Raw genomic sequence first — 25,652 nt, 5'->3', positions numbered from 1 at the left:
GTTAAATTTTTTAACTATTTTCTAAACGTTTGAGAGTAGATTATATACATCATGCTCCTTTAACACATAATACTTCCATGTATATTTCCTAAGAACAAAGATACAACCTTATGTAACTACCTTAAGTATAATCATCAAGTTCAAGAAATTTAAACATTGATAAAAACTTACAATCCACATTCCAATTTCCTCACACATCCCAATAATGACCCTTTGGACTTCTCTATTATGAAATCCAGTCCAGGGTCATATATTGCATTTAATTGTCATTGTTTAGTTGCTTTTTTTATTTTTAATTGTGGAAATAAATAACAAACTTTCCCATCTCAACCACTCCCAAACATACCATTCAGTAGGATTAAAAACATTCATAACATTGTATTACCCTCACCACCATCAATTACCATAACTTTCCCATCACGCCAAACAGAAACCCTATAACCTTTACGCATTAACTCCCTATTCCACCCACCTACCCTATCCTCCATCATCAGCAATCTGTACTCTACTTTCTGTCTCTATGAGTTTGCATATTCTAGCTATATTATACAAGTAAAATCATACAGTATCTATCCCTTTGTATCTGACTTATTTTACCCAACATGATATCTTTAAGGTTCATCCATGTAGTGGCATGTATCAGAAGTTCGGTCTTTTTTAAAGCTGAGTAATATTTCATTGTGTGTGTGTGTGTGTGTGTGTGTGTACACACCATATTTTGTTTATCTATTCATCTGCTTATGGACATGTGAGCTGCTTCTACCTTTTGACTGTTGTGAATAATGCTGCTATGAACACTGGCATACAAATACTTGTTTGAGTTTCTGCTTTCACTTCTTCTGTATATATACCTAAATGTGGGAAAGCTGGGTCATATGATAATTCCATGTTTAAGATTTTGAGGAAACACCAAATTGTCTTCCACAGCAGCAGTACCAATTTACATTCCAACTAACAATGTTCAAGGGTTGCTATTTCTCAGCATCTTTGCCAGCATTATTGCTTTTTTCTTTTTTAAGAAAAAAAAAATAGCCATTCTAATGATTGTGAAGTGGTATCTCATTGTGGTTTTGATTTGCATTACCCTAATGACTAATGATGTTGAGCATCTTTTCATGTACTTATTAGTCATCTGTATATCTTCTTTGAAGAAATTCTTTTTTGGTGAAATGTCCTTTGACCATATTTTAGTTGGGTTTTTTTTTTTTAATAAGTTAATGTTAAATTTTTTTAAAAAAGAGGGTGGACATCCTAATCCCCCTTAGATAAAGCTACTATAGAGGCTGAGAGTGAGGAATTCTCTCGCCAACAGGCTGGTGCAGCCTCTGGTAAAATGGGAACATCATTCAGGGACTCCCACTGTTATCTTATTTTTGAGGGGAAAAAAACAAACAACAATAAAAAAAATGTTTTTAATAAAAACTGGCTGTCCATTTCATCAAATAAGCAATATTTTTTAAGCAATATTTCCAAAGTATGTACCTGCTGGTACTCTTTCATGTCTAAATCTGTTTGCATTACATAATCCTTTGGGGATAAACTATTTCTGTCTCTATGCAGCTTTGTGGACTAGGGCAGTTTTGTGCCTCTACTAGGAAAGTGTAAAGAGCTTCTTTGGTAACTGCCAGGATCCCAGTTCTTTATCTCTGTGATTTCTTCCTCAGCAGCCTCAGCACTTGGGTCTTTAAAAATATGGGTTCCCTTTCCAAGAATTCTTTGCTGCTTTGTGAGTCTCAGTCGTAGACAAACCCCAGACCAGATATTTACCAAAGCCGTTGAGTCTTGAAAGTACTATCAGATGCCTCAGGAGGATTGCCAGGAAAGTAGGAAAGGTCAGAATCTTCTTAAATCACTGGAGAATAAAATCCCTAAGGTATCCAGCCATAGGGAAAAAAGAAATAGCAAAAGTAAATTTTTTTCTATGTAATTTTAGGTATAAATTACCAGGCTGAGTGCCCATCTCCATATTTCCATCTGGTAACAAAGATATGACTGGCACTTAGATTAAAAATAAAGCACTCAATATGGCATTACAATTATCGTTCTAAAACTAACTAAAAACAATCAGGATAAATTAATCTTACTCCTAGCCCCAAAATTCAGATGTTTATTCTGCTTTGTATCTTTAAATCTTTAAGAGATGGAACCTTCCCAAAGAGCTTGCATACAGAAACATAAAATAGACTCTTTTGAAAAAAAAAAAGTTCCTGTCAGTCACCACCTAAAAACTCAAAACATTACATTTTTATTCTATTATTTTATAGAAAATACAGTAAAATGGTACTACTCAAAAAATAAAAATAGTTCTTTTATACCAATTAAAACACTCTAAAACTTTATTATGAATTAAACATTACTTTGGATATTATACATTTATAACTACAAATTACTGTCCTGGGTAAGATGTGCAAAACCATGTTTATAGTTCTTTATGGGCAATTTGAAGGCTCTATCAAGGAGAATTTTGACTATACATTGATTTTGTCCTTTTGTGCCAACCCCACTTAGTATGAGACTCTTCTGTGACCTGCCACAGTCTCCTTACAAGACAGACAGTAAAAATTAGGGAAGGGATTTTATGCATAGAGGTCCCAGATAAAACAAGGACAATCTTCAACAAAACCAGAAGAAATGCCAGAGTAAGACAGATGCACACCTCTCCACTCCTCTGGATCCCAGGGGAGGGATTCCTGTGTGTATCTTGCTAGGTCTTCCCCAACCTGCATCAGTATCCTGTTTAGATGAACATTCTGCTGGTTCCATAGACTAATGCTTCCTAAACATGTCCATAAGGTGGGCTAGTGATATTAATTTTTCTAAAATAAACAAGCCAATACAGTTCTTTACTTTGTGTAGTCAATGTGTTCTGGTTGTCAACATCACATCTACAGTAAATTCCTGTCCACCTTTGTGATTATTCTCTACATTAACACACCTTGAATATGGAGGGGAGGGAAGCAGGGTACGGCATTTCCTTTTTTTCCATACTAGTTCTTTACCAGGAGGAGCTGGCATTGATCATCTGGAAACTGTTCTGTCTTTAGTAGAAATTACTTTTTAAAACTCCTTTTTTTTTTTCTTGAGATGAGTATTTGTCCCCACCAATTTGATTTAATATGGGGAAGAGATTTTCAATTACAGTAATTTTACTAACTTTAAAATGGTAAGAACCTAATCCTAATTTATCTCTCTCTGTTGAGACCAGACTGAGAGAGAAAGGCTTAAATCGAAAGGACCAAGTTCACAAGTAAAGATGAATTTCCTGAGAAAAAGGATTATAGAGAAATGATTCTCCAGGGACAATATAGAATCTCGTTGGTAAAAGTCTTTAAAAATAGATTATTCGTGTAGCTGTGAAACTTTAGGCGCTATATTTGGATTATATAACAATTCAAGATCTCTGCTAGACCTATGTAAACAGAAACTTTCTTTTTTCTAAACAAAAATTTAGAAAAAAACATGTTAAGTGCTAAAATAAAAGAGAAATAAAAACTTCATAATCCCAAACTCTGGGACAGTCATGCCACATTTATTTTAGACCAAACCAACGGTCATAGCAAATTCATTTTATTATTTTAGGGGTCCAAGGACAAACAGATAATCAAAGATCCTACTATGTCACAATTTCCATAATATCTTGACAGTGTCAGTAAAAGATTTATTTGGCCAGAAAATATCCAGTGATGAATTTAATTGAAAGTTAGTTTATTTAATTATAAAGAAAAATGAAAGCACTTACTAGATTAAAAAGAAATGATATATACTTATCAAGAAAAAACAGTTCCTGCCCTATGGCTTTTCCATAATTAAGAGAATTTTTTTTTAAATGGAGTTTTACATTAAAATCTTTACTGTCCAAGAGTAGTGCTGAATATAGAATGTCCTATTAGAAATACAATTTAAAATATTTAAGATTTACTGCTACAGGGCATTAAAACCCCACTTACATTTATAATGGCCTAAGTCTTGAATATTAACTTTGAAAAGCAAATGCAGTAAGTTTCACCTATCGAGGGAAGTCACACGGTTTGCTGACATAATGTGCAATGGACAACTGTCTTTGCTTTAGCAACTAAGACAGATCATCTGTCAGTTGCTCACACAGTTAGGAGTAGGACAAGGAGGACAATAATGATGGATAATGGTAGAGCTATGTGTCCCAGAAATAGGGCCTACCGCTATGGTGAGTTTCACCTCTGCAAAAATTACAAAAGGCACCCTCTCCAAGTGGCTGCAGACCCAGAGATGACTAGCTGGAGCAACAGAAAGTTATTTTTACATACTGGAAAAAGGTGTCTCTCTACCTGGTATCATTGTATAGTGTACATTTTGCATGACTGTAAGCAGCGGGCAGAAAATCCCTTCCCTTTTAAGAATGAAGGAAAGTAGGTAAGTCTCATTCTCAATAGATTCAACTATTACCTACCAAGCCCTCCCTCATTCTAGAAAAGCCAGAGGTAGCTAAGGTTCCAGTAAATTGGGATTTATTTTCAGTAAACAAAGGAAGAAAAAAAAAAGACAAAATATCTCCAGACAGATCAAGTGATCAAGTCTTGTAGATTCACTCTGCAGATACGAAGTAGCATAGCTTCGTTTTCTTAGCAAAGACTTCAACTTTATTGAAAGTACAGGATTGTACTTGATTGAAAGTTCGGAATACAGGATTTTTATCTACATGGATATTTACTAAAAATGCTTTATATCTTTCAAGAGAGGGCCTTTATAAAAGAAAAGCTATAAAAGATAATATAGTTTTATTAACTATAAAAAGAAAAATGATAGCTTCCTTTGTTTATTTCAATTTTGTCTTTAAAGATTTATACTAAAACTAGATTATAACTAGCCATCACCAAAGCTTGGGCTTGACTTAAATTTGGCTAACAGAATAAGTCGCCCTCTGGAATGGAAACACAGGACAACAATCTACTTAAAATAAACATATCACAACTAAGTACTTATAAACAAATGAGAAAACGACATTTCGCCATTTAAAATTAAACAATTATTTACATATTAGGAAATTATTTGACCATATAAAGAAAAAAATTCAGTGTTTCAAGATAAAGAGAAATTATGCAAACACATACATACCCTACATACTTATCCTAAAGATAAAGCTTTGGTATCTTAAAGTAAAAGAAAACATTATAAATCATTTGTTTATTGCTTTTTTTTTTTTTTTGGATGTACAGGACCAGGATTTGAACACTGGACCTCATATGTGAGAAGCCAGCACTCAACCACTGAGCCACATCTGATCCCCTGAGTTGGTTTCTTCATTTCTTTGTTTGTTGTTGTTTTTAGAACCTCCCATGTGAAAAGCAGGCGCTCAAGCTCAATCCCTTGAACCATATCCACTCCCCTCAATATGACTCCTATAACGAGACTTTCATTAACCCAACAGACAAAATTAACAGGGATTCCCTGTAATTGAATAGAGATTCTCCCAACAAAGAAGGGCAGATGACAATGTCTATTTGATGTGAGTCACCATCTGCTTTGACTTCTGCCTTCAATTCCTTTTAACCTTAGGACTTGTCTGTGTAATTGTAAGATCCACTACCAAGGTTTTTTAGCACAGAGTTTTCAGAAACAAAACCATAACTCACAGAGATTCAACCATCAGAGGCATATGAAAAAGCCAAAGTCCTACTGAAAAACACAAGACCAAGCAGTAAGCAGTATCTACCCAACAATGCTATCAACACTTTATTACCCCAGACTATGAGATTTGTTGAGCTTCAATCTGAAACTGATAGTGCAGGCTTTGGAAACAGGTAGTTCTAAGTCTAAATACCAGTTTCAAATCCTAGTTCCACCACCTTCAAGCCATTAGAGACCTTTAGCAAGTAACTTCTGAATTCGCACATCTATAAAATAGGAAAAATATATTACCTACCATACAAATTGTTAGGAAAATTGAAATTAGGTAATATAGAGAAAATATCTATATATACATTGCCTAGAACATTACACACTCAATAAACATCAGCCATTATCATCATTGTTATTATCAATAATGGTAGTTTCTTTAATTGGCCTTTGATCCAGAAATCCCACTTCTGGAAATATGCTCTAGAAAAACAATCCAAAATAAATAAAAATATTTATTACAATGTTATTTACAATTCAGAGGACCTTAAATGTTCACCAGTAAGGAAGCAATTGGATAATTTATCAAATACCAATTCAGTGAACTAAAGCTTCATCACTAAAATATATATTTGGAACATAAAGAATTATAGAGCAAAATGAGTATGTTTATAGGATTACACAAAGGCGGGGAACAAGATAAAACTACATATATACTATGCAAAGCTCTATTAAAAATACATATAAAAAAATCAATGGACAATCCAAAAAGGAAATGAAGAAAACAATTCCATTTACAATAGCCACTATAAGAATCAATTATCTAGGAAAAAATTTTACTCAGGATATAAAGAACTTGTACACAGAAAATTACAAAACATTACTGAAAGAAATTAAGACCTAAATAAACAGAAGGGCATTTCATGTTCATGGATTAGATAGTGCTTTGGGTAGATGTCAATTGTATCCAAAGCAATTTACAGATTCAATGCAATCCCAATCAAAATTCTAACAGACTTCTTTGCAGAAATGAAAAAGCCAGCCATTAAAATTCATATGGAGAGGTACAGAGCCCTGAATAGGCAAAATCATCTTGAAAAGGAAGAACAAAGCTGAAGTACTCAAATTCTTGATTTCAAAATTACAATAATTAAATCAGTGTGATAATGGCACAAACACAGACAGACATACAGACCAATGGGAAAAAACCAAGCGTTCAGAAAAAACCTTTACATCTACAACCAAATGATTTTGACAAGGGTGCCAAGTCTGCTCAATTGGGAAAGAACAGTCTCTTCAACAAATGGTGCTGGGAGAAATGGATATACACATGCGAAAGAATGAAAATGGGCCCCTACTTCACATCATATACAAAAACGAACTCTATATGGATCAAAGACCTAAATATAAGAACCAAAACTATAAAATTCCTAGAAGAAAACATAGGAGAACATATTCAGGACCTTGTATCAGACAAAAGATTCTTAGACTTTACACCAAAAGCACAAGCAAAAGAATAAGAGAGATAATTGGGACTTCAACAAAACTAAAAATATCTGTGCAAAGGACATTATGAAGAAAGTGAAAAGACAACCTACGGACTGAGAGAAAATATTTGGAGACCATAAATCTGATATAAAGGGTTTTTCTGTTTGTTTTGTTTGCTTTTTTTAATTGTGCCAGGGCCAGGTAATGAGCCTGGGACCTGTACGTGGGAAGCCAGCACTCAATCACTGAGCCACGTGGGCTCCCGAGTTGTTTCTTTCATCTGTTTTGCTTGTTGTTTGGTTTACTTTTTTGTTTTAAGGAGGCACCTGAGGAGCAAACCCAGGACCTCCCATGTGGGAAGCAGGCACTCAACCACTTGAGCCACATCCACTCCCTGAATTACTTACTTTTAAAAAATAACCTAGAAAGAGTAAGCAGATACGGCTCAAGCAGTTGGATGCCCACCTCCTAAAGAAGACAAGCAAAAGAGTGAGCTGATGGGACAGACTGGCATAGTGAGCTGATGGAACAAGATGATGCAATGAGATGACACAACAAGAAAATACCGCAAGAGATACAAAAGAGGGAGCAGAAGTGGCTCAAGCAATTGCGTGCCTCCATATCACATGGGAGGTCCCAGGTTCAGTTCCCAGTGTCTCCCAAAAAAGAAGATGAGCAGACACAGAAAGCACACAACAACAGACACAACAGACAGCAAGCGCAACCAACAAGGTGGGGGGAAATAATTTTTAAAAAATAATAAACTAGGGAAACGGACTTTGGCCCAGTGGTTAGGGCATCCGTCTACCATATGGGAGGTCCGGGGTTCAAACCCCAGGCCTCCTTGACCCATGTGGAGCTGGCCATGCGCAGCGCTGATGTGCGCAAGGAGTGCCGTGCCACACAAGGGTGTCCCCCGCGTGGGGGAGCCCCACGCGCAAGGAGTGCGCCCCTGAGGAAAGCCGCCCAGCGTGAAAAGAAAGAGCAGCCTGCCCAGGAATGGCGCCGCCCACACTTCCCATGCCACTGACGACAGAAGCGGACAAAGAAACAAGACGCAGCAAATAGACACCAAGAACAGACAACCAGGGGAGGGGGGGGAATTAAATAAATTAATTAATTAATTTAAAAATAATAATAATAAACTAGAAAGGATTCATGTTTATTCCTACAATGTCTTCTCACATACCTGCATTAGAAATGGGGGTAGAATTTCTACTCGAACACTGGGAATTGCCCATAACCCTAGATTCCCCATGGAAATAATCTTAATCATGAAAGCTTATCTGTCACATGATAAAAAAGTAACTCTGCTACTTTTTAAAAGCTCATCTTTCCAAGTAAATAAAAAGTTCTCTGTAGGCAGAGAATGTACTAATTCATCTACAAGCATCACACAGGTATAACACTGTTTTCCACATGTGGCAGACTACATATAAAATATTGACTTAACTGAACTGAAATTCTAAACAACCTGTTTGGAAGATGCACCAAGGTCAGCAGTCAAGATCCTACCTTCACCTATAAAGAAATTCCAAGCACAGGAGAGGGGAGTTGTTGAACAAAAACAAAACAAAACAAAAGCTTCATTATAGGGGCAGAAATTTTAATATGCCATCTCAAGGCAAAATAATCTGAATTTTCTTAAACATAAGGCATTTGTCTACACTAAATTCACAAACCTCCTGTACATCAGTAATGTTGGGGTCAAACATTTACTTACAGCAGCTATAATGTCTCAAACATAGATCATTCCCTGTGCCACTCATAATTTTCTTATTCAGAATTACAGTATATCTTATTTCAGAAAAGTTCCAAAGAATCTTACATAAATACATACATTGCAACAAGATGAAATGACATATATAAAAGATGAAAAGAAAAATGGGGTAAAGAAAAATTGAATGTAAGAATGATAGCTATCCTGGGAGGTAAGCTGATGTACCAAATGAAGGTATTGTATAAAAGTCTGCACACTTGCTAGAGGTAAGGCAGAGATTTGGTTCTAACACTTCTAGCAGCCAACAGAGGGTGACCCAATCAGTTACATGACTCAGCATCCTTAAGGTAAAAACAAAAGGCTATCAAAGAACTATTTGTCCCATGGTATATAACGTACAAATAAAGTCCTCAACAACATCCGTGCAGTTAATTTGTCAGAAAGCTTTGGAAGACTATTCTTCATAAGAACACTCACAGGAAAATAAAGGCATACATGTCAATAAATGCAAATAACATAGAGGAGGGGGAGGGCCAGGAAGGGGTCAAGGCACACAAGCTCACTGCAGGACCAGATTCATCAGAAACAGATTTTATTCTGTCTAGATTAACCAGGGATCCAGAGGCGTCAGTGCATGAGCTGATCTTTGAATTTATCAACGAAAGTTGATTTGCATGTGCATGTGCATTTTTCTGGCAGAATATGGCTTGTAGTTTTATAGCATTCTCAAAGGGAAATATGACCCAAGAAAAGTTAAGAGGGAAGCAGATGTGGCTCAAGTAACAGAGCTTCTGCCTTCCACACGGGAGGACCTGGGTTCGATCCTTGGGGTCTCCTGGTGAAAAAGAAGAGAAAGTGTGCCTGCTTGGCAAGCCAGTGCCTGCCAGAGTGTCTGCGTGGTGAGCCAGTGCCTGCGCAAGTGCCCATATGATGAGCCAGTTCCCCGCACAAGTGAGTCAGGCAGCAAGATGATGCAACAAAAGAGAGACAAGGGGAGAGTCAAGATGAAGCGCAGCAGAAACCAGGAACTGAGGCGGCACAATTGACAGGGAACCTCTCTCCCCATTAGAGGTCTCCAGGATAGAACCCCAGTGAATCCTACAAGAAAGAAAATGAGAAAAGAAGACAACATAGACAGCAAAAACAGCAGGGCGGGAGGAGGGGCAGGGGGGAAATAAATAAATAAATCTTAAAAAAAAAAAAAAAGAAAGAAAGAAAAGTTAAGAACCATTAAAGAACTAGACTGTATATCCTTCAGGCAACCCTCCATTAGCAGCTTCTCTTCTGAGCTTCTGAAAAGTGCTGAGCCTCAAGACCGTAACCACTGACAAGTATCTGAAGTATAACTTCTCTCTACACAAAATGTGGAGCTCTAAGCCTTAACAATCAGCCAAGTTTTGTGTCCATTGTCAAGATATATGACCTCTAATTCAGTAATGTCCATAAGCATAATTGGAGTACATAATCCATTCTTGTAGATAGGTTTCAGCCATTGAAAACTGGCAAAGTTGCTGCAAAGAATTGGAGATGCTGTTTCTTCCAGTTCACATAAAAAATTAAAAACCCACCTTTTATTTTTAGATAAAAATAGCAGATAAACACAAAAACAACCATTTTCCTAGATAAATACTTTTATGAATTTTAAAACTCTTTCCACGCCAAATGATACAATTTGAGCCTTTTTAACCTTTTTTGCTGCTTCAATCTTATATTATATAGCAAAACAATCATTCGTATAGCTTTAGACACAAACACAATCAGCCATACACTAAGAGTATGGAGACTGACTGTCCCAAAAACATCAATTGAGGATGCTGGCCTATAGGACCACCAAGACAAGGCCCTTTAAGATGTCATCATCTAGAAGAAGTCACAGCCATCCAGAGTCTGGTCCTCAGCATAACAAGCCCAGAGATACAGCTTTGCCAAAGAATCCACAGTTAAATAAGTTCAAGAGAACTAACACATGCTAACCCAACTCATAAGAGGCTGAAGTACAAATCAAAACAACAAATTACTAATTCATCATAGTGAACATTACTTTTCACGGATCAGAAAATGTGTACCTAAAGCTAAGATACTGCTTTTTCTGTGTCAGGATACCTAGAATCCTGGATTAGTAATCAGAAGTTAGAAAAAAGAAAGCTAGAGGGATTTGAGGGTACCTAATAAACTATCTTGCCTAACAAACATCATTTTAGTGATTAAAGTTGAGTCTCCCACATGTAGAGTCTCTTCCCTGAACACTATTGCTCCAACACTGCAGCCTTCTTGCTCTCTAAGCTTTCTTCTTCCACATTCTTCTCTCTATTCAATATTTAATATAATGCATTATCCCTATGTAGTAGTCTGATATTATTTAAGAATTCTCAGAAAAGATATTATGTTTGTAAACTGGTCTGTTCCTTGGGCGTGAAACCCTTTGATTGTATTAAATTCAAAGGTTTTACATTTACTTGATTAAATCAAGATTAGGGCTTTAATTCCACCATGTTAGTACAGCATGACTCATGATTGAGACCAAGCCCCCTTGGTGGGCTGACAGAAACAGACACTCAAGAAGACACACAGAAGAGGGACAGAGAGCTCCACAGACACAGCAGAGGAGAGAACTTTGATCCTGCAGCCCCAGAAAGAGAGATGAGCCATTCACCTGATAGCTTGCAGTACTGAGAAAGCCCAGAAACAATCCCTATGCTAGCCTGTAGCTGAGAGAGGAAGGCTGAAGTCTCACAGAGACTGGCAGCCATCTTGCTTCAGCACTTGGCAAAAGACTTTGGTGAGAAAGTATCACTTACAATACCTTTAGCTGAACTCCTTAAAGCCTTTTAACTGTAAGCTTTTAAACCAAATAAATACCCTTTATGAAAGCCAACAGATTTCTGGTACTTTGCATTAGCATTTGTGAAGCCAGCATTCAACCACTGAGTCACACTGGCTTCCCTGAGTTGTGGTGTTTTCTTTTTCATTTGTTTTGCTTGTTGTTTGTTTTTGCTTTTTCAGGAGGAACCAAACCAAACCCAGGACCTCCCGTGTGGGAGTCAGATGCTCAACCACTTGAGCCACATCTATTCCCTATCCCTATCTTTTCAAATAAAGAAACTCCCAGATAAAGTTGCTTAAACAATTTGCCCAAGGTCACAAAGTTGATAAAAGGCAGAGCAGAGATTCAAAGCCAGATCTTCAAGCCAAAGTCTACGTTTTTAACCATGGAATAAATGATCAAAACGTTTTTCCCTGGGTCTGCCACCTCCCAGTTTGAGTTAAATGCCTCTCCTCTGTGTTCCCATAAAACCCACCATGATTTTAAATTTTGATATATTGGTCTATCTTTCTTACGAGACTGAAACTTTTTGAGAATCAATCATGTCTCATTCACCTTTAGATCCCCAGGGAACCAATTATCTATCCAGGTAAACATGCTGACCTGTCCAGTGGTTAAATATAAAGACTACCAAACTGAAGATCTCAAACTAGCCATGTACTCTAGCTAAAGTCTAGCCCTCAGCATCTCAGCTAAAAAATGGGGTGAAATGGATGTACAAGGCATCTCAGGTGCCTTCTGGATCTTAAAAGACCTAAAATTATAGATGGGCCCTAGATTTTTATGGCCTATTAGTGTGACTTATTAGAGATAAAATTAAATTCTTAATTTATCCTCTATACCACTCTGCTGACAGCATATATATAAATAGAGAGCTCAGGAAAAGTTTCTTTCTTTTCTGAATGCAGATAACTATTATCTACACCAAAATCAAACAGTGGCACCCTCATCTGGTGAAAGTTAAATAAATGTTAAAACAAAACGAAATAGGAATTAGACTGTGAAATTTTCTTTCAATTACCTATAGAGAAAAGGGGAGTAATTACCTAATCTTATTTATTATTATTATATTCTCAATAGCCACTAAATAACTCCTATTTATAGCATTTTCTTTCTTTCTTTTTAGCACTTTCTTATTTTGCCCTAAAACAAAGCCAAAATAAATGAACTGGCTGCACTTGTAAGAGGTTGGAGAGAGAACAATTATTCTATTTTTAAGCATGCAGATATTATTGTTTTGCAAACTGTAGGCTTTTAATGTAAGGCACAATGAAAAGCATTTCGTGCTTTGGCTACAATGATCATCTTCTCCTTTACTAAAAAAATGTTAATGAAAAGCCACGTACATGTAAAATATCTTTAGCAAAATAAAACAACTACCATGTCCCTTTTCCAGATGGTACATTTGCTACAAGTTAGTCCTAGAAATTTTTCAACCTGAAAAATTTTTGAGTCTGTAACTTTCATTTTTAGAATAATTTAGAAGAAAAAAAAATTTTAACCACCCATTCACTTAAACATTCTGACTCAAAGCATGACCATCTATCATACCCAGACAACCACCACCCCAAAGTTTCACAACACTAACATAACATCCAGCTCTTAAAAACTAAAACTGTGCTAAGACCAGAAACAGATTACCATGCCATTAATTTTAATAAAAAAAATAAGCATATTAAACAATTTACAAGTCTAGGTACATAAAATGAAATTACAGACATTCTGACTCAAGTCAAGAAAACAAATCACTCATTACACTGGCAACCTTATCATTCAGGTATGTTTTTGCCCAAGTATGCTGCGTCTCTTCCCTCAAATAACTTCAGATTTTTCAGCTACACTATACTGAGGGAAACTCCACACAAGTGGCTACAAAATTACAACCAGTGAGACACTTTCATTTTGAAAATCAGATTATAAAAAGGGCTAAGATTAATGGAAAATAACAAAACTGATTTTAGTTCTACCAAATAAGTTTTCCTAAGTCTGTCATTCATTCACTACAAACTTGGTTCTAAGAGGCAGCTAAATGCAAGTATGTCGGAAAGATTAGTGGAGAGGTGTGTACAGAGACTTCATATCAAAGAGACAAAGTAGATAATCAATTGAAAGTCTTTGTTCATCCAAACCAGAGGTCAAATAACAACAAACACATAAAAGAGACTGATGTTCCCTACAGCCACCCAGAGACCAGAAAGGCCTTGAGAACACAGTTGGGGGGGAAAGTTGGATGGGAGAAGGGGAGAGCAGGGCAGTAGGTGGATGAGGAAAATTGGGAGGATAAGGATTAGAAAGTATGCTGCCAAAAAAATGAAAAGGTATGAAGCAATGAAACCCTCTTACAAAGTGACTTAAGAGAGATGAGGTGTCCCGACGCTCTGTGGAGCATGGAGCTGGAGCCACATTTCCCCCTCACCTCATCCGGGCCTTCCTTGCCCTAGGACTGGAACCAACCCTTACTCGGTCTTCCAGGAAATCTGGGCCCTGAGGGCCCCCCGGAACAGGTGTGTCGGGGGGAGGGGAGTGTGACAGGCATCTGACCGGTCCTCAAGCCCCATCTCCTGCTCTCAGATAAAATACAAAGGAGTGTGTCTATAAGCCAGGAGATGTCTGCTCCCCAGGTCAGCCAGGACGCTGGGGTGAGGTCTGAGCACCGCCTCCTCTGCGGGCCCCACCACCTCTGCAAAGGCCCGGGGCACCTTGGTCCCACATAGCAAACCAGTGAAATCCAGGCGGCCAGCAGATGCTCCTGTCAACTAGCCTAACTGCACTTGCAAAGTTGATGGAGTTGGAAAGAAGCGCAGAGCTGCCCCTCGGATTCCTCCCCAGAGAGAAGGTGATGAGAAGCGGTCGCAGCTTCCTTCACAGAAACCCACTTGGCTTTGCAGATTTAGTCTTTTCCCTAATGAAGCGTCAAAGATATTTTCTTTCTTCTTTGTGCAAAGCGCGGCCTCAAACCTGAGACCCGAAGCCAAAAATTCCCTAGAAATACTATTAATTCTTGTGACTGATACATCGCAAAATCAGCACTGTCATTTGCTGGGTTCTGGCCTTGGGAATCTCATAAATTAAGAGGCACGAATTAGCCTGCGAATGACACCCACAAATCGGAACTTCAGTCCCTAGAAGGCTGGATCCAGCCGTGTATTTACAACTTGAGCCCCATCTGGTACGAGTGCCTTTGTCCAGTCCTGCACCAGGTCATCACCACGCCTCTCACACCAGAGTCCTAGCCCGCAGCGCACACAACATCCTGTTGTTTACACATACACACACACACCAGACTGTAAGACAAAGCCCCGGAAATTCCTACCTCGCCCCCGTGCCCGTCGAAGATCCCGAAGATGGACGGATGCGTCTTGTTGACGAGGTCAGTAAGAACTTCGAAGCGGTCCTCCATGTGGTCCCTCCGGCCTTGGATGGAATAGACGGCCACATTGTGGCTCTTGAACTCCCAGGTCTTGGAAAACTCGGCTTCGAGCACGTCGAGCCCCCCGAGCCCATCGTTCTGCATGATCTCGGCCACCTTGCCCTTGACCATCTTCACGGCGTCCCGACTGGACTTGACGATGGTCTTCACCTCGTCTGTGTGGAAGAAGTAACTCCACAACGCCAGGCTAATGCACAGCAGGAAGAGCGTCTCGGGTCTCAGCAAGAAGTAGCGCATGATGCGACCCAGCAGAGACAGCAAAGTCATTGTATCCTCTATCATTTATTATCGCTAGAGCCCTAAACACTAGCAGCGACGCGCGCCCGGAAGGCTCGCCGGGTCCGGGGCACTGCGGGGACAGCCGGCGGGGACGGAGGCGGAGCTGCGGCCGAGAGCGGGGAGAGCAGGCGCGCCGAGCCCGACGGGTGGCAGGAGAGCAGGCTGCTCGGAGCAGGCACCGCGAGCAGCAGCAGTTTCCCTTTTGTCTCCCCGCCTCGGCAGCTCCCAGGCCCGCGCCCGGCACACAGGCGCCGGTGCCCGCCGCCCTCGCCGCCGCTCCTCGCTGCGCCCTTTGTGAGGCGGCTGCAGCAGCAGGAACAGAAGCCGCCGCGGGTGCCCCGGCTGAGCGAGAAGAATCAAGTTAAAAGTTGCGGTGGGCGGGTGAGTTCGGGGCTCCGGAGCTGCCCCTCCGGCGGTGCCCCCTCGCGGCTCCGCGCAGCTAGCAGCAGGTGAGGAAGCGCTGGGCGCGAGAGCCGGGCGGACGAGGGATGCACGTTCCCCCAGCCGCCGCTGCAGGGGAGCGTGGAGCCGGCCCGGAGCTCCGAGTCCTTCGCATACCCTGGGGAGCCCCAGAGAATAAAAGTTCTGCGCGAGCCTGGGCAGAGGTGGGGGTAGGCTGAGCCGGGCGACGCTGCACAATCGGCTCCTAGCCGCAGGCGGGCAGCCGGGCTCTGCCTGCCGGTCCGCGGCGCCTCCCGGCTCGGTTCGGCTCTACTCGGCTCGCCTCGGCTTCGCTCACGCGCTCCCTCCTCGCAGCCCGGCTCGCGCCCCGCCCGCCCCGAGCGCGCTCGCCCCGCCCCGTCCCGCCTCCCCCGCCGCGGGAGCCTCGGCTAGCGGCCGGGAGGTGCTCCCGCCGAGCTGTCAGCCGCTGAGCAAGCTCTCGGCGCACCCAGAAGAGGTCCAGGCGAACCGAGGGGGAGGGGAGGGGCGCTTCCCCTGCCCAGCCCGGCGCGAAGACTCCGTTCCTGCCCCCTTTCAGGACTCTCAGGGCTGTATAATACAGACCGTTAGTAATCTTAGCGTGGTTTCCCGGGAGCCACCTTTGCCCTCTGGGAAACCGACGGCCGCACCTGAGCGCCCTCCCCTCCGGCAGGCGGCACAATAGTGCGGTCCCCGCCTCGCCACTCCTAAGGCAAGCGAGAAGGGACGTACTTCTTCCTGCTCGCCAAGCGACAGGGAGAAGTCGGACCCGGCTGCATCTTTGAGAGACGAAAAACAGGCCTGAAGCCCGAGCCCCCTTCTCGCGAAGAGAAAAGTCCCTCCCTAAAGCAACCGGATGGGGAGCCTCGGAGCCACAGGGAAGGGCCTCTGATGATAATCCTGAGAGGAGAGGAAGGACTGACTGTCCTCCCGGCCTGAGAAGGCAGGGCCCTTCGCAGCCCGAAGGCGTTCCCTGGTCGCATCCCTTCCACAGGGAGACTTGGAGTGCGACCCGGAGTGCTCCTGATTCTGGCGAGGGTTCTGACTCTGCTGCTCAGGTTTGAGGATCCCTTTGAAGCGCCTCACTAGTGACCTTCTGTTACCTCAGTCATCACAGGAGGAAGTGCAGGAGGGTGGGGTTAGGGAAGGGGGTTTTTCGCTGAGCACAGGTGAACGACCGCAGGGAAGAGTGCGCGCTTCCAGAAGCTCTCAAGGGCAACCAGTTGAAACGTGGACAGGTGTCGGTGGGCCTTGAAAGCACTGGAAATCGGTACGAGAAAATAACAGTGGACGAGTCCGCTTAGAGTAGAGAAACGAGTGAGCGGTAAAGGAAAATAACTCTTGCTACCCTTGTCCTGAATGAGGAGTACCGATCGGCAGCTTCCAGGTCCCTGTGCCGGAGAGAGTAGCAGCTGCCTGATTGTAGCCGAGCTAGTGCCTGTCCCCCAAGCACGCTTGTGCTGTGGTATGAGCCCTGTTAGAATGAAAATTTAAAAAATACTGGGAGGAAATAACACGAAAATGCTCACGATGGTTAACTACGATAATATACGTCGTTTTTATTTTCTGCTCTAGACTTTTGTCTATTTTCTACAACTTTTCCAACGTTCTTACGAAAAACAGGTTTCCATCATGATCAGAAAAAATTTAGAACTTTAACATTTAAACGGCATATTCAATGATGAAAACGTGCAGAAAAGACAGGAGGGAAATACACGCCACTGCTTTTCTTGACAACTGGGATTATACTTGGTACTTGTCCATATTTCTCACCTGATGGAGAAAGTTTAAAAATAAATTAGGTCATTTTGTTCAATTGTCATGATGCAGGAGGTTCCAAAATGAAATAATGAATATAAAAGCCTTTAGGAACTATAAAGCTAAGATAATACATTAGGGTTATTGTAAAGATGCATTTACAATATTTCTTACTGTAAATTAGAAAATGGCTTTTGGATGCATTGTCAGTCTTTCTGCACATGAATCTCTTTGTCTATGACAAAGACAACTTGCAGAAAAGCTGATCAAGATTGCAGAACTACCAGTCAAACTAGGCCCTGGAGTAAAAGTAAAATTCCAAACCCAGTGGCTCATCCAGCCTCTCCATACATTATATTGATTGGTAGCCAAGGGTGAGAGGCATGACTTCTGTTTCCTGGATAATTAAATGAAGAAGAGGGAGAGCTATACTGGTCTCTGGGGGTTAAATATCAAAAGGAGGGCTTGACTTAATTAATAAATCTGGCTTTTCACAAACTCTGCTAAAGATATGCCTTGACATTTATATCTAAGTAGTTAATCTGTGAAAAGCAATAAAATGATTTTTCAGGCAGACCCTATAGGTATTTTCCTGTTTCTATATAAAAATTCATGTTTACATAGTAATTCCAAAAAAAGACCCAAGTAAGCTTTTTTGTTGTTTCCTGCGAATTTTAATATTAGAGAAACAAAAAAGACTTTCCTTTAGTGACAAACTAATATTTGCATATTCCTTGAGATTCCAAAGGTTTTCATGTATAGTAGCTTATTTTCATTGTTATAATAATTCTATGAGGAAGATAGAAAAGCTATTATCTCTGTTATAAATTTGGGAAAAGTGAGCTACAAAGATTTAAATGAATATCACAAATCAGCAAACAAAAAGTTGGAAACTCAAACTCCGGTCTTCTGTCAACCAGCTCAGTACTAAAACACATTGATTGTCCAATGATACTAAAATGATTAAGCTAACTTTTATAACATCTCAGTTGATCTTTATTACAGAGATCCCAAAAAGAATACATGGGTTCTTATTCTACAATTCTGATTTTAGACTTTGGTAAGAGCATTGCAGTCAATATTTATATCACTCATTGGGAGGTACAGGGGACAGAAGACAGGTGCAAATAAATTAGTCTTCATCTTTTATATAGAAGCCTAAAAGATCTGCTGCTAAAGTAAAATAGCATCTGAGTTTCACAAGGAGGAAAGACCGTACCATAGAATGTAAATTATGCAAATATTTAGCAATACAAATAACATGGTAATGAACAGAGAGCTAATTGCAATTCTAAATTTCCATGAGATACATAAAATAGTAATAAGAGTTACCAGGTAATTATCATTTTCTACTATGTAATTAACTCATGTCAGCCTTGTAAGTATATAAAGAACTTAAAATATAGCTTTTTTAAAAGTAATGTAGTCTCTCAGAAAAAAAAAAAACCGTTGTGGCTATTAGGTTTAAGAAATCTTTTTTAAAAGGAATTTGATAATAAATCTAAACTCCAGGTATGTTCTATGAAGTTCTCATTTCTTTTTGTTTTTGTCACCTCTTACAAAGTTAAGAAAATCAAATTAAAAGTGACTTAGCTGGAACTGAATGATGACTGTGATAAAAATCTCCTGAAATTTTAAGTGAAGCATATATGCATACAGAAATTCTCTGTACGTTTTTTAATTTCCCAATTATCAATTTGAGTTATATTCTTAAATTATTCTTGCATCTACATACAGATATATACTGGGTATTTACTAATACTCTTTAAAAATAAAAAAGATTTAATAAACCTTTATATATAAATAACCTTGTAAACTATACATTTTAAATGATTACATGCAAGTATTGTTATGAAGCACAACTATGAATACTAAAGCTATGGTACCAGCCTAAAAGTTCCTTCCTTGTCCACCTCTCTACCTGTTCACCACAAGTAACCACTATCCTGAATTGTTTTATCATCCCCTTGCCTTTTTTATTTACTTTTTTTTTTTAGGGGGTACCTGGGATTGAACCCAGGACCTTGTCCATGTGAAGCTCAACCACTGAGCTATACCTGCTCCCCTCCCTTGCCTTTTTTAAAGAAATAGCTTCATCACGTATGTCTCCATCCCTTAGTAATACATTTTTAGTTTTACTTGGCTTTGAGCTCTATAAAAATGTTATCTTACTGTATATAAATCTCTGGCACTTTGTGATTTTGTTTGTTGTTTTAATCCTTTTTTTTTTTTTTCAAGATTTATTTATTTATTTCTCCCTACCCCCTCATTGTTTGCACATTGTCTTCCTTGTTTCTTTAGAAGGCACCTGAAACTGAACCCAGGACCTCCGATATGGGAGGTAGACACCTAATCACTTGAGCCACCTCCATTCCCTGCTTTGTTTTGTCTCTTTCATTATGTTTTTTCTTTTTGATCTCTTGTTGTATCACCTTGCCACGCCTGCCCATTGCATCAGCTCACTGTCTTGCTCAGTTTTTTTTTTCTTTAGGAGGCACCAGAAACTGAACCTGGGACCTCCAATATGGGAGGAAGACACCTAATGACTTGAGCCACCTCCACTCCCTGCTTTGTTTTGTTTCTCTCATTATGTTTTTCTTCTTGTGTTTCTTGTTGTGTCATCTGTTGTGGCAGCTTGCCACACCTGCCTGTTGGACCAGCTCGCTGTTTTCTTTAGGAGACACCAGGAACATGGACCTCCCCTGTGGGGGAGCTCAGTCTCTTGAGCCGAACCATTTCCCTGTTTTTTCACTCGATATTATATTTCTCAATCCCCATGATGCTGTTACATATAGCTGTAGTTCAGTCATTTTCCATTGTGTGATTTTTCCATAATCTATCTATTAATCTTCCTTATGTGCAAGTTTGAGCTGCTATTTTTTTATTATGAGCAATGATTCCATCGGTAATTTTTGTACTCTCACTTGGTGCACATATGCAAAATTTCTCTTCAGTTTATGCCTGGAAATGAAAATGCTGGATAGTAGAGAATGAAAATGTTCAACTTTACAATACAGAACCAAACTTTTTGAAAATAGGTTGTACCAATTTATACTCCCATCAACATCATAATCAATTCTTCATGTAAGGGGCCATCACTAAAAATACAATACTACTTTAAAAGTAACTGTTAGTTTTGGTCCTTTCAGTAAATGGTTAACAATGATCATGAATATTAAACCATACTGAAACCTCAGTGCTTCTCATAAAATGTAAAATGTAATAATAAATCTTCAGTTTTAAATGTACTTTAAATGGAAATGAATCACTTAGTAACATAACTAAGAAAATAAAATTTAAATAAGTACAATAGCATACCAATTTGGACTTATAATTTTAATGTCACAGGTGTTCTGTCAAATGGAGAACTAATATGAGAAACACTAATCATGTTATAGTGCAATACAATTTTATTTCACTACACTCCAAGAGCACAAGGTCCTTTTGAAACTGTATTCCTCTAGGTTCTTGGCTGTGGTACATAAAAGAATTTAAGGACATGCCGGTTTAGTTCAGCCAGTAGTTTCTTAAGGAAAATGGGAGAAGAGAACAGAAACAGGAGAAAATAACAGATTATGGATCTCCAGGTGTCGGTGTGGACTGCTCCAGTCAGAGAGATTTGGCTTGTGTGCTTTTTAAGCTATTAATTATTCATTCCCTTGCTAATGTTCAGCTGTTTGCTGTTTTGATTGATTACCCCACCTGTCAACTCCCTAGAGGACCCAATGATGAGGCCCCTTAAGGATATCTGGGGCTTTCACTTGACCCCAGGTAAAATCTCATTCCAAATGGAGTTCTCATGGCTGGTTTCTCATGGGGTTTCCAGATGGGTTCCATGGCCACGTGTTTCATGGCCATGTTTTCCTGCCAGGTTTCAGATTTGCCTTCCATTTCACTAAACTAGCCTGGCTCACTTTTCCAAAACCCTAGTTTTTGTATCAGTTAGAGATATATCAAGGATGATATTTCTATATTCTGAATAAAATTTTCATACCATTGCCCCAAATCTGTTTATATAAACCATACTGATTTAGTTTGCTAACTTGCTAAAAGTAGATACCATAAAATATGTTGGCTTTAATTATGGGAATTTATTCATTTACAGGCTTATTTATAGTTTGGAAGCTGTGAAAATGTACAAATGAAGGCATCATCAAGACAATACTCTCTCCTTGGATACCAGCTACTGACAATATTGGACATTTCTACCACATGGCAAGGCACATAGCAGCATCTCCTGGTCTCTCCCTTCTCCTCTGGGTTTTACTGCTTTCCGCTTTCTCTGTGGCTTTCTCTCTCTGAATTTCATTCTCTTGTAATAGAAAGGACACCAGTAAGAGGATTAAGGCCCACCCAGAATGAGGTGGGTCACATCTTAAGATCCTACTCACCAAAAGATCCCTCTCAGTGGGTCCATACCTACAGGAATGGGTTAACTTTAAGAACATAAAGTTTTCTGGGGTACATACAGGTACATACATACAGCTTCAGATCACCACACATACTTACCCTAAGAATTCTTAATCTAATTACCCTATGTTTCTCTCTAATAATCTTCAAATAAGCTTCCTGAATTCTCATGTTAATCCAAAGCATTTCCTAGATGTTTGTATTTTAATGAACACATATCTACATTCTAGCTAATCAATAATGTGAAATATTATGAATAATTAACTATTTTATAGTAGATCCAAACCTGAGAATAAATAGCATAGATGGGGGAAAAAAAAAGATGAAATTTTATTTCCCTTTAGAGGCATGTTTTTTCCTTACACAAATTTTAAAAGAAAAAAATTGCAGTTAACTTCAAGAACAAAAGTAACTCCATTTGGTAACCTGGCAAAACAGTAAGAGTAGGATCCTTGAGAATTGTTAGAGTTAATTCAAGCTTGATGTCTACTTGTATTATACCAAAGTAGACATGTTTAATATGCTATTCTCCTACCCAAATTCTTCAAGCTTCAGGCTTACCTAGGTACCTTGAGAATAAATTGAGTTCTCGCCAGTTATCCTGCATTCCCCCAATGGATACCATTGAAACCACTTGTTTTATGATATAGGCATTGGTAGAAAGACTAAATTTGGGAGTCTGTGTAGTTTGAATATAAGATTATTCACAAAGCCTTTCCTGTGTTTATTCTCTTGGGGAAAACCACCATAGGCCTAACAAAATCTTTAACCACACAGGATATAACTTGGGGGTTGATGCCTATTTATGATACTTCAGGTAAAAGTTGTTATGACAAAATGAAGTTATATTATCTTAGGTTTTATAGAGGTAAAGATAAGGCTAATATCCAATTTCCATGGCCCTTCCAAATGACTTCCTTTTTCTGGCTCTTATGTTGCCACATTAGCCCCCAATATTCATTCATTGCTCCAAAGTAGCTGTTCAATCCAGCCATACCTGTGCTTTCCTTAAAAGTTCCCCACTTCTCAACATCTACTCAAAACATACATCCCTCCCTCAAGCTGTTATACTTCCACAAATATTTCCCAAATGATATGATAACTTAAAAGGCTTTCAATCCTCACAAACATTCCATACCTAGCCTAGAGAGGAAGGGGATTCTTGGGACTTCCAGACGTTGACCAGTGGCTTAAATATTGCTCCTATGACCTAATAACTATAATTTCCAAGACTTCAAATGACAGACACCAATCAAAGTCAGGTATAACAAATGCTTATTTCACTGAATTCTAATGATCCATGGCTCTTTTGTACTTCCCAGATTTTTTAAACAATTATATTAAGATATGTTTAACATACAATCCATGTAATCCATACATATCATACAATCCATACATTCAGTAACTTTTGGTATAATCACAGAGTTGCACATTCATCACCACAATTTAGAACATTTTCATTACTCAAAAAAAAAACTCCCACCCTTAGCAATCACCTCTCAAACCCTGTATCCTTCCCCTGCCATATAGATCCACTAATCTAATTCCACCCCTTTATATTTACAATTTATAAAAATAAAGTCAAAGAGTACACAGTACTTTGTGTGTAGTTTCTGTCACTTAGGATAATTCTCTTTTTTTACAGGTGATGAAAAATAGTTTATTACTATTCACTACAGTCCATAGTTTGCTTACGGTGTATTTTTGTCCAAATGCCACCCTATTATTGATATAATATTAACATACATTTGTTCTGATACATAGAAGAACATTCTTATGTTTGTACTATTAACCACTGTATTGGTCAGCCAAAGTAGTGCTGATGCAACGGTAATTGCTGACAGCAGGGAGAGGGAAGAACAGATGTGATATTGGGACATTTTCAGGACTTGGAGTTGTCCTGAATGATATTGCAGAGACAGATGCAGGACATCATATATCATGCCACAACCCACCGAATGGTCTGGGGGAGAGTGTAAACTACAATGTAAACTATAATCCATGCTGTGTGGCAGTGCTCCAAAAAGTATTCATCAAAAGCAGTGAATGTGCCACACTGATGAAAGAATTTGGGGATGTGGGAGGAGTGGGGATGGGGGTGAGGTGAAGGGGTATATGGGATCCTCTTAAAATTTTTTAATATAATATTTTGTATGATCTATGTGTCTTTTCCAAATTTTTTTGAAATCTGTTAAAAATACAAAAATTAAAATGCTCAAAAAAACAAATCTGTTGGCTTTTATAAAGGGTATTTATTTGGGGTAGAAGTTTACAATTCCAGGCCATAGAGCCTAATTTTCTTCCCTCACCAAAATCTGTTGCCTCATGTTGGAACGAGATGGCTGTCAACATTTAGCTTTCCTCTTCCTCTTAAGGTTCCCTGGTCCCGGGCTCTTCCAATATCAGCTGTAGGCCATCAGACTCTAGGCTTTGTCTCTCTTGCCAGGGCTCCACAGGTTCAACTGTAGACTATCAGGTGAATAGATCATCTCTTCCCAGGGCCTCTGCTGTGTCTTTGGAGCCATCTCTATTCCTCTGTGTTCTCCTGTGTGCTTACTGCCCAGCTCCAGCTCAAAACTTCAGCTCTCTTTTCTGCCATGTAAGGGGCAGGAACTCAACATCCTACTGACATGGCCTAATCAAAGCCCTAATCCTAATTTAATCATGCCCAGGTACATACCAATTTACAACATAATCCAATATCTATTTTTGGAATTCATAAACAATATCAAACTGCTACAACAACTTTCATTGTCTGCTTATTACAAATTCTGCACAAATTTTTTTATTACAGAAATAGCCAAAAACAAGCTTCACAAAGATATGACATCAAAATAAATGTAGTACAATCTAATGTTGAAACAGTGAATGACCTAGCGCTAGTCATTTCTGCAGTGTCTATATTTTTGTCTTGAAATTTTTTTAGCAAATCAATTTTATTGATACATATTAATAAAGCATAAAATTCAATCAAAGTTACAGTCATTGGCATTTGGTAAAATCACATAGCTGTGCATTTATCACTTCAATCATTATTAGAGCATATTTTCATTATTTCAAGAATAATAAATAAAAAACAGAAAAACCAAGAAAATTCTTTACCTCTCAATCTGTCTGTTTCCCCTACTGTACATAGCTGCTATTTCTGGCTATTCTTACACAATTATTTATTAATTAGTTTTATTGAGATATACTCACAAACCATATGATCTATCTAAAGTGTATGAACACAGGAGGATATGTGGCTCAAGCAGTTGGGTATCTTCCTTCCACATGTATAATCAATGGCTTTTAGTATAATCACAATGTTGTGCATTCATCATCACAAAAATTTTAGAATTATTACTCCAAAAAGAAAAACTCCACACCACTTAACATGTCTTCCCTAGCCCTACATAACCACTAATCAAATTTCATCTTCATAAATTGATTTACATTTATATTTTATATAAATGGAATCATACAATATATAACAATATATTTAGTTCACAGTAATGCAATCATACAGTATTTGTCCTTTTTTGTCTGCCTTGCTTCACTCAACATAATGTCCTCCAAGTTCATCCAGTTGTCATATGCTTTACAATTTCATTTCTTCTTACAGCTGCATAATATTCCATCATGGGAATACACCACAATTTGTTTATCCTTTCATCAGTTGATGGACACCTGGGTTGTTTCCAACTTTTTGCAATCAAAATTCGGCACAGGGAAACGGACTTTGGCCCAGT

General features: G+C 39.1%; 1 protein-coding gene and 1 long non-coding RNA gene across 2 annotated transcripts in view; one reads left to right on the top strand and one right to left on the bottom strand.

Annotated features, from left to right (window-relative positions):
* The window catches only part of PPM1L (protein phosphatase, Mg2+/Mn2+ dependent 1L), a 337,101-nt gene extending 320,993 nt beyond the window's left edge, over positions 1-16,108 (bottom strand). The window contains exon 1 of the mRNA XM_004462293.5: positions 14,938-16,108. Coding sequence (XP_004462350.1) covers positions 14,938-15,336 — 399 coding nt within the window. The 5' untranslated portion in view covers positions 15,337-16,108. The remainder of the gene's footprint in view (positions 1-14,937) is intronic.
* LOC139438869 (uncharacterized) lies at positions 15,987-24,149 on the top strand. Its single transcript, XR_011648600.1, has 2 exons — positions 15,987-17,023; positions 21,617-24,149. It is a non-coding gene; the product is annotated as an uncharacterized lncRNA (long non-coding RNA).
* Positions 24,150-25,652: the final 1,503 nt, after the last annotated feature.

This window comes from Dasypus novemcinctus, chromosome 4 (assembly GCF_030445035.2).
Source record: "Dasypus novemcinctus isolate mDasNov1 chromosome 4, mDasNov1.1.hap2, whole genome shotgun sequence".
NCBI lineage: Eukaryota > Metazoa > Chordata > Mammalia > Cingulata > Dasypodidae > Dasypus > Dasypus novemcinctus.
Note: the sequence above shows the minus strand (reverse complement) of the source record. Positions and strands in the feature narration are given on the sequence as shown.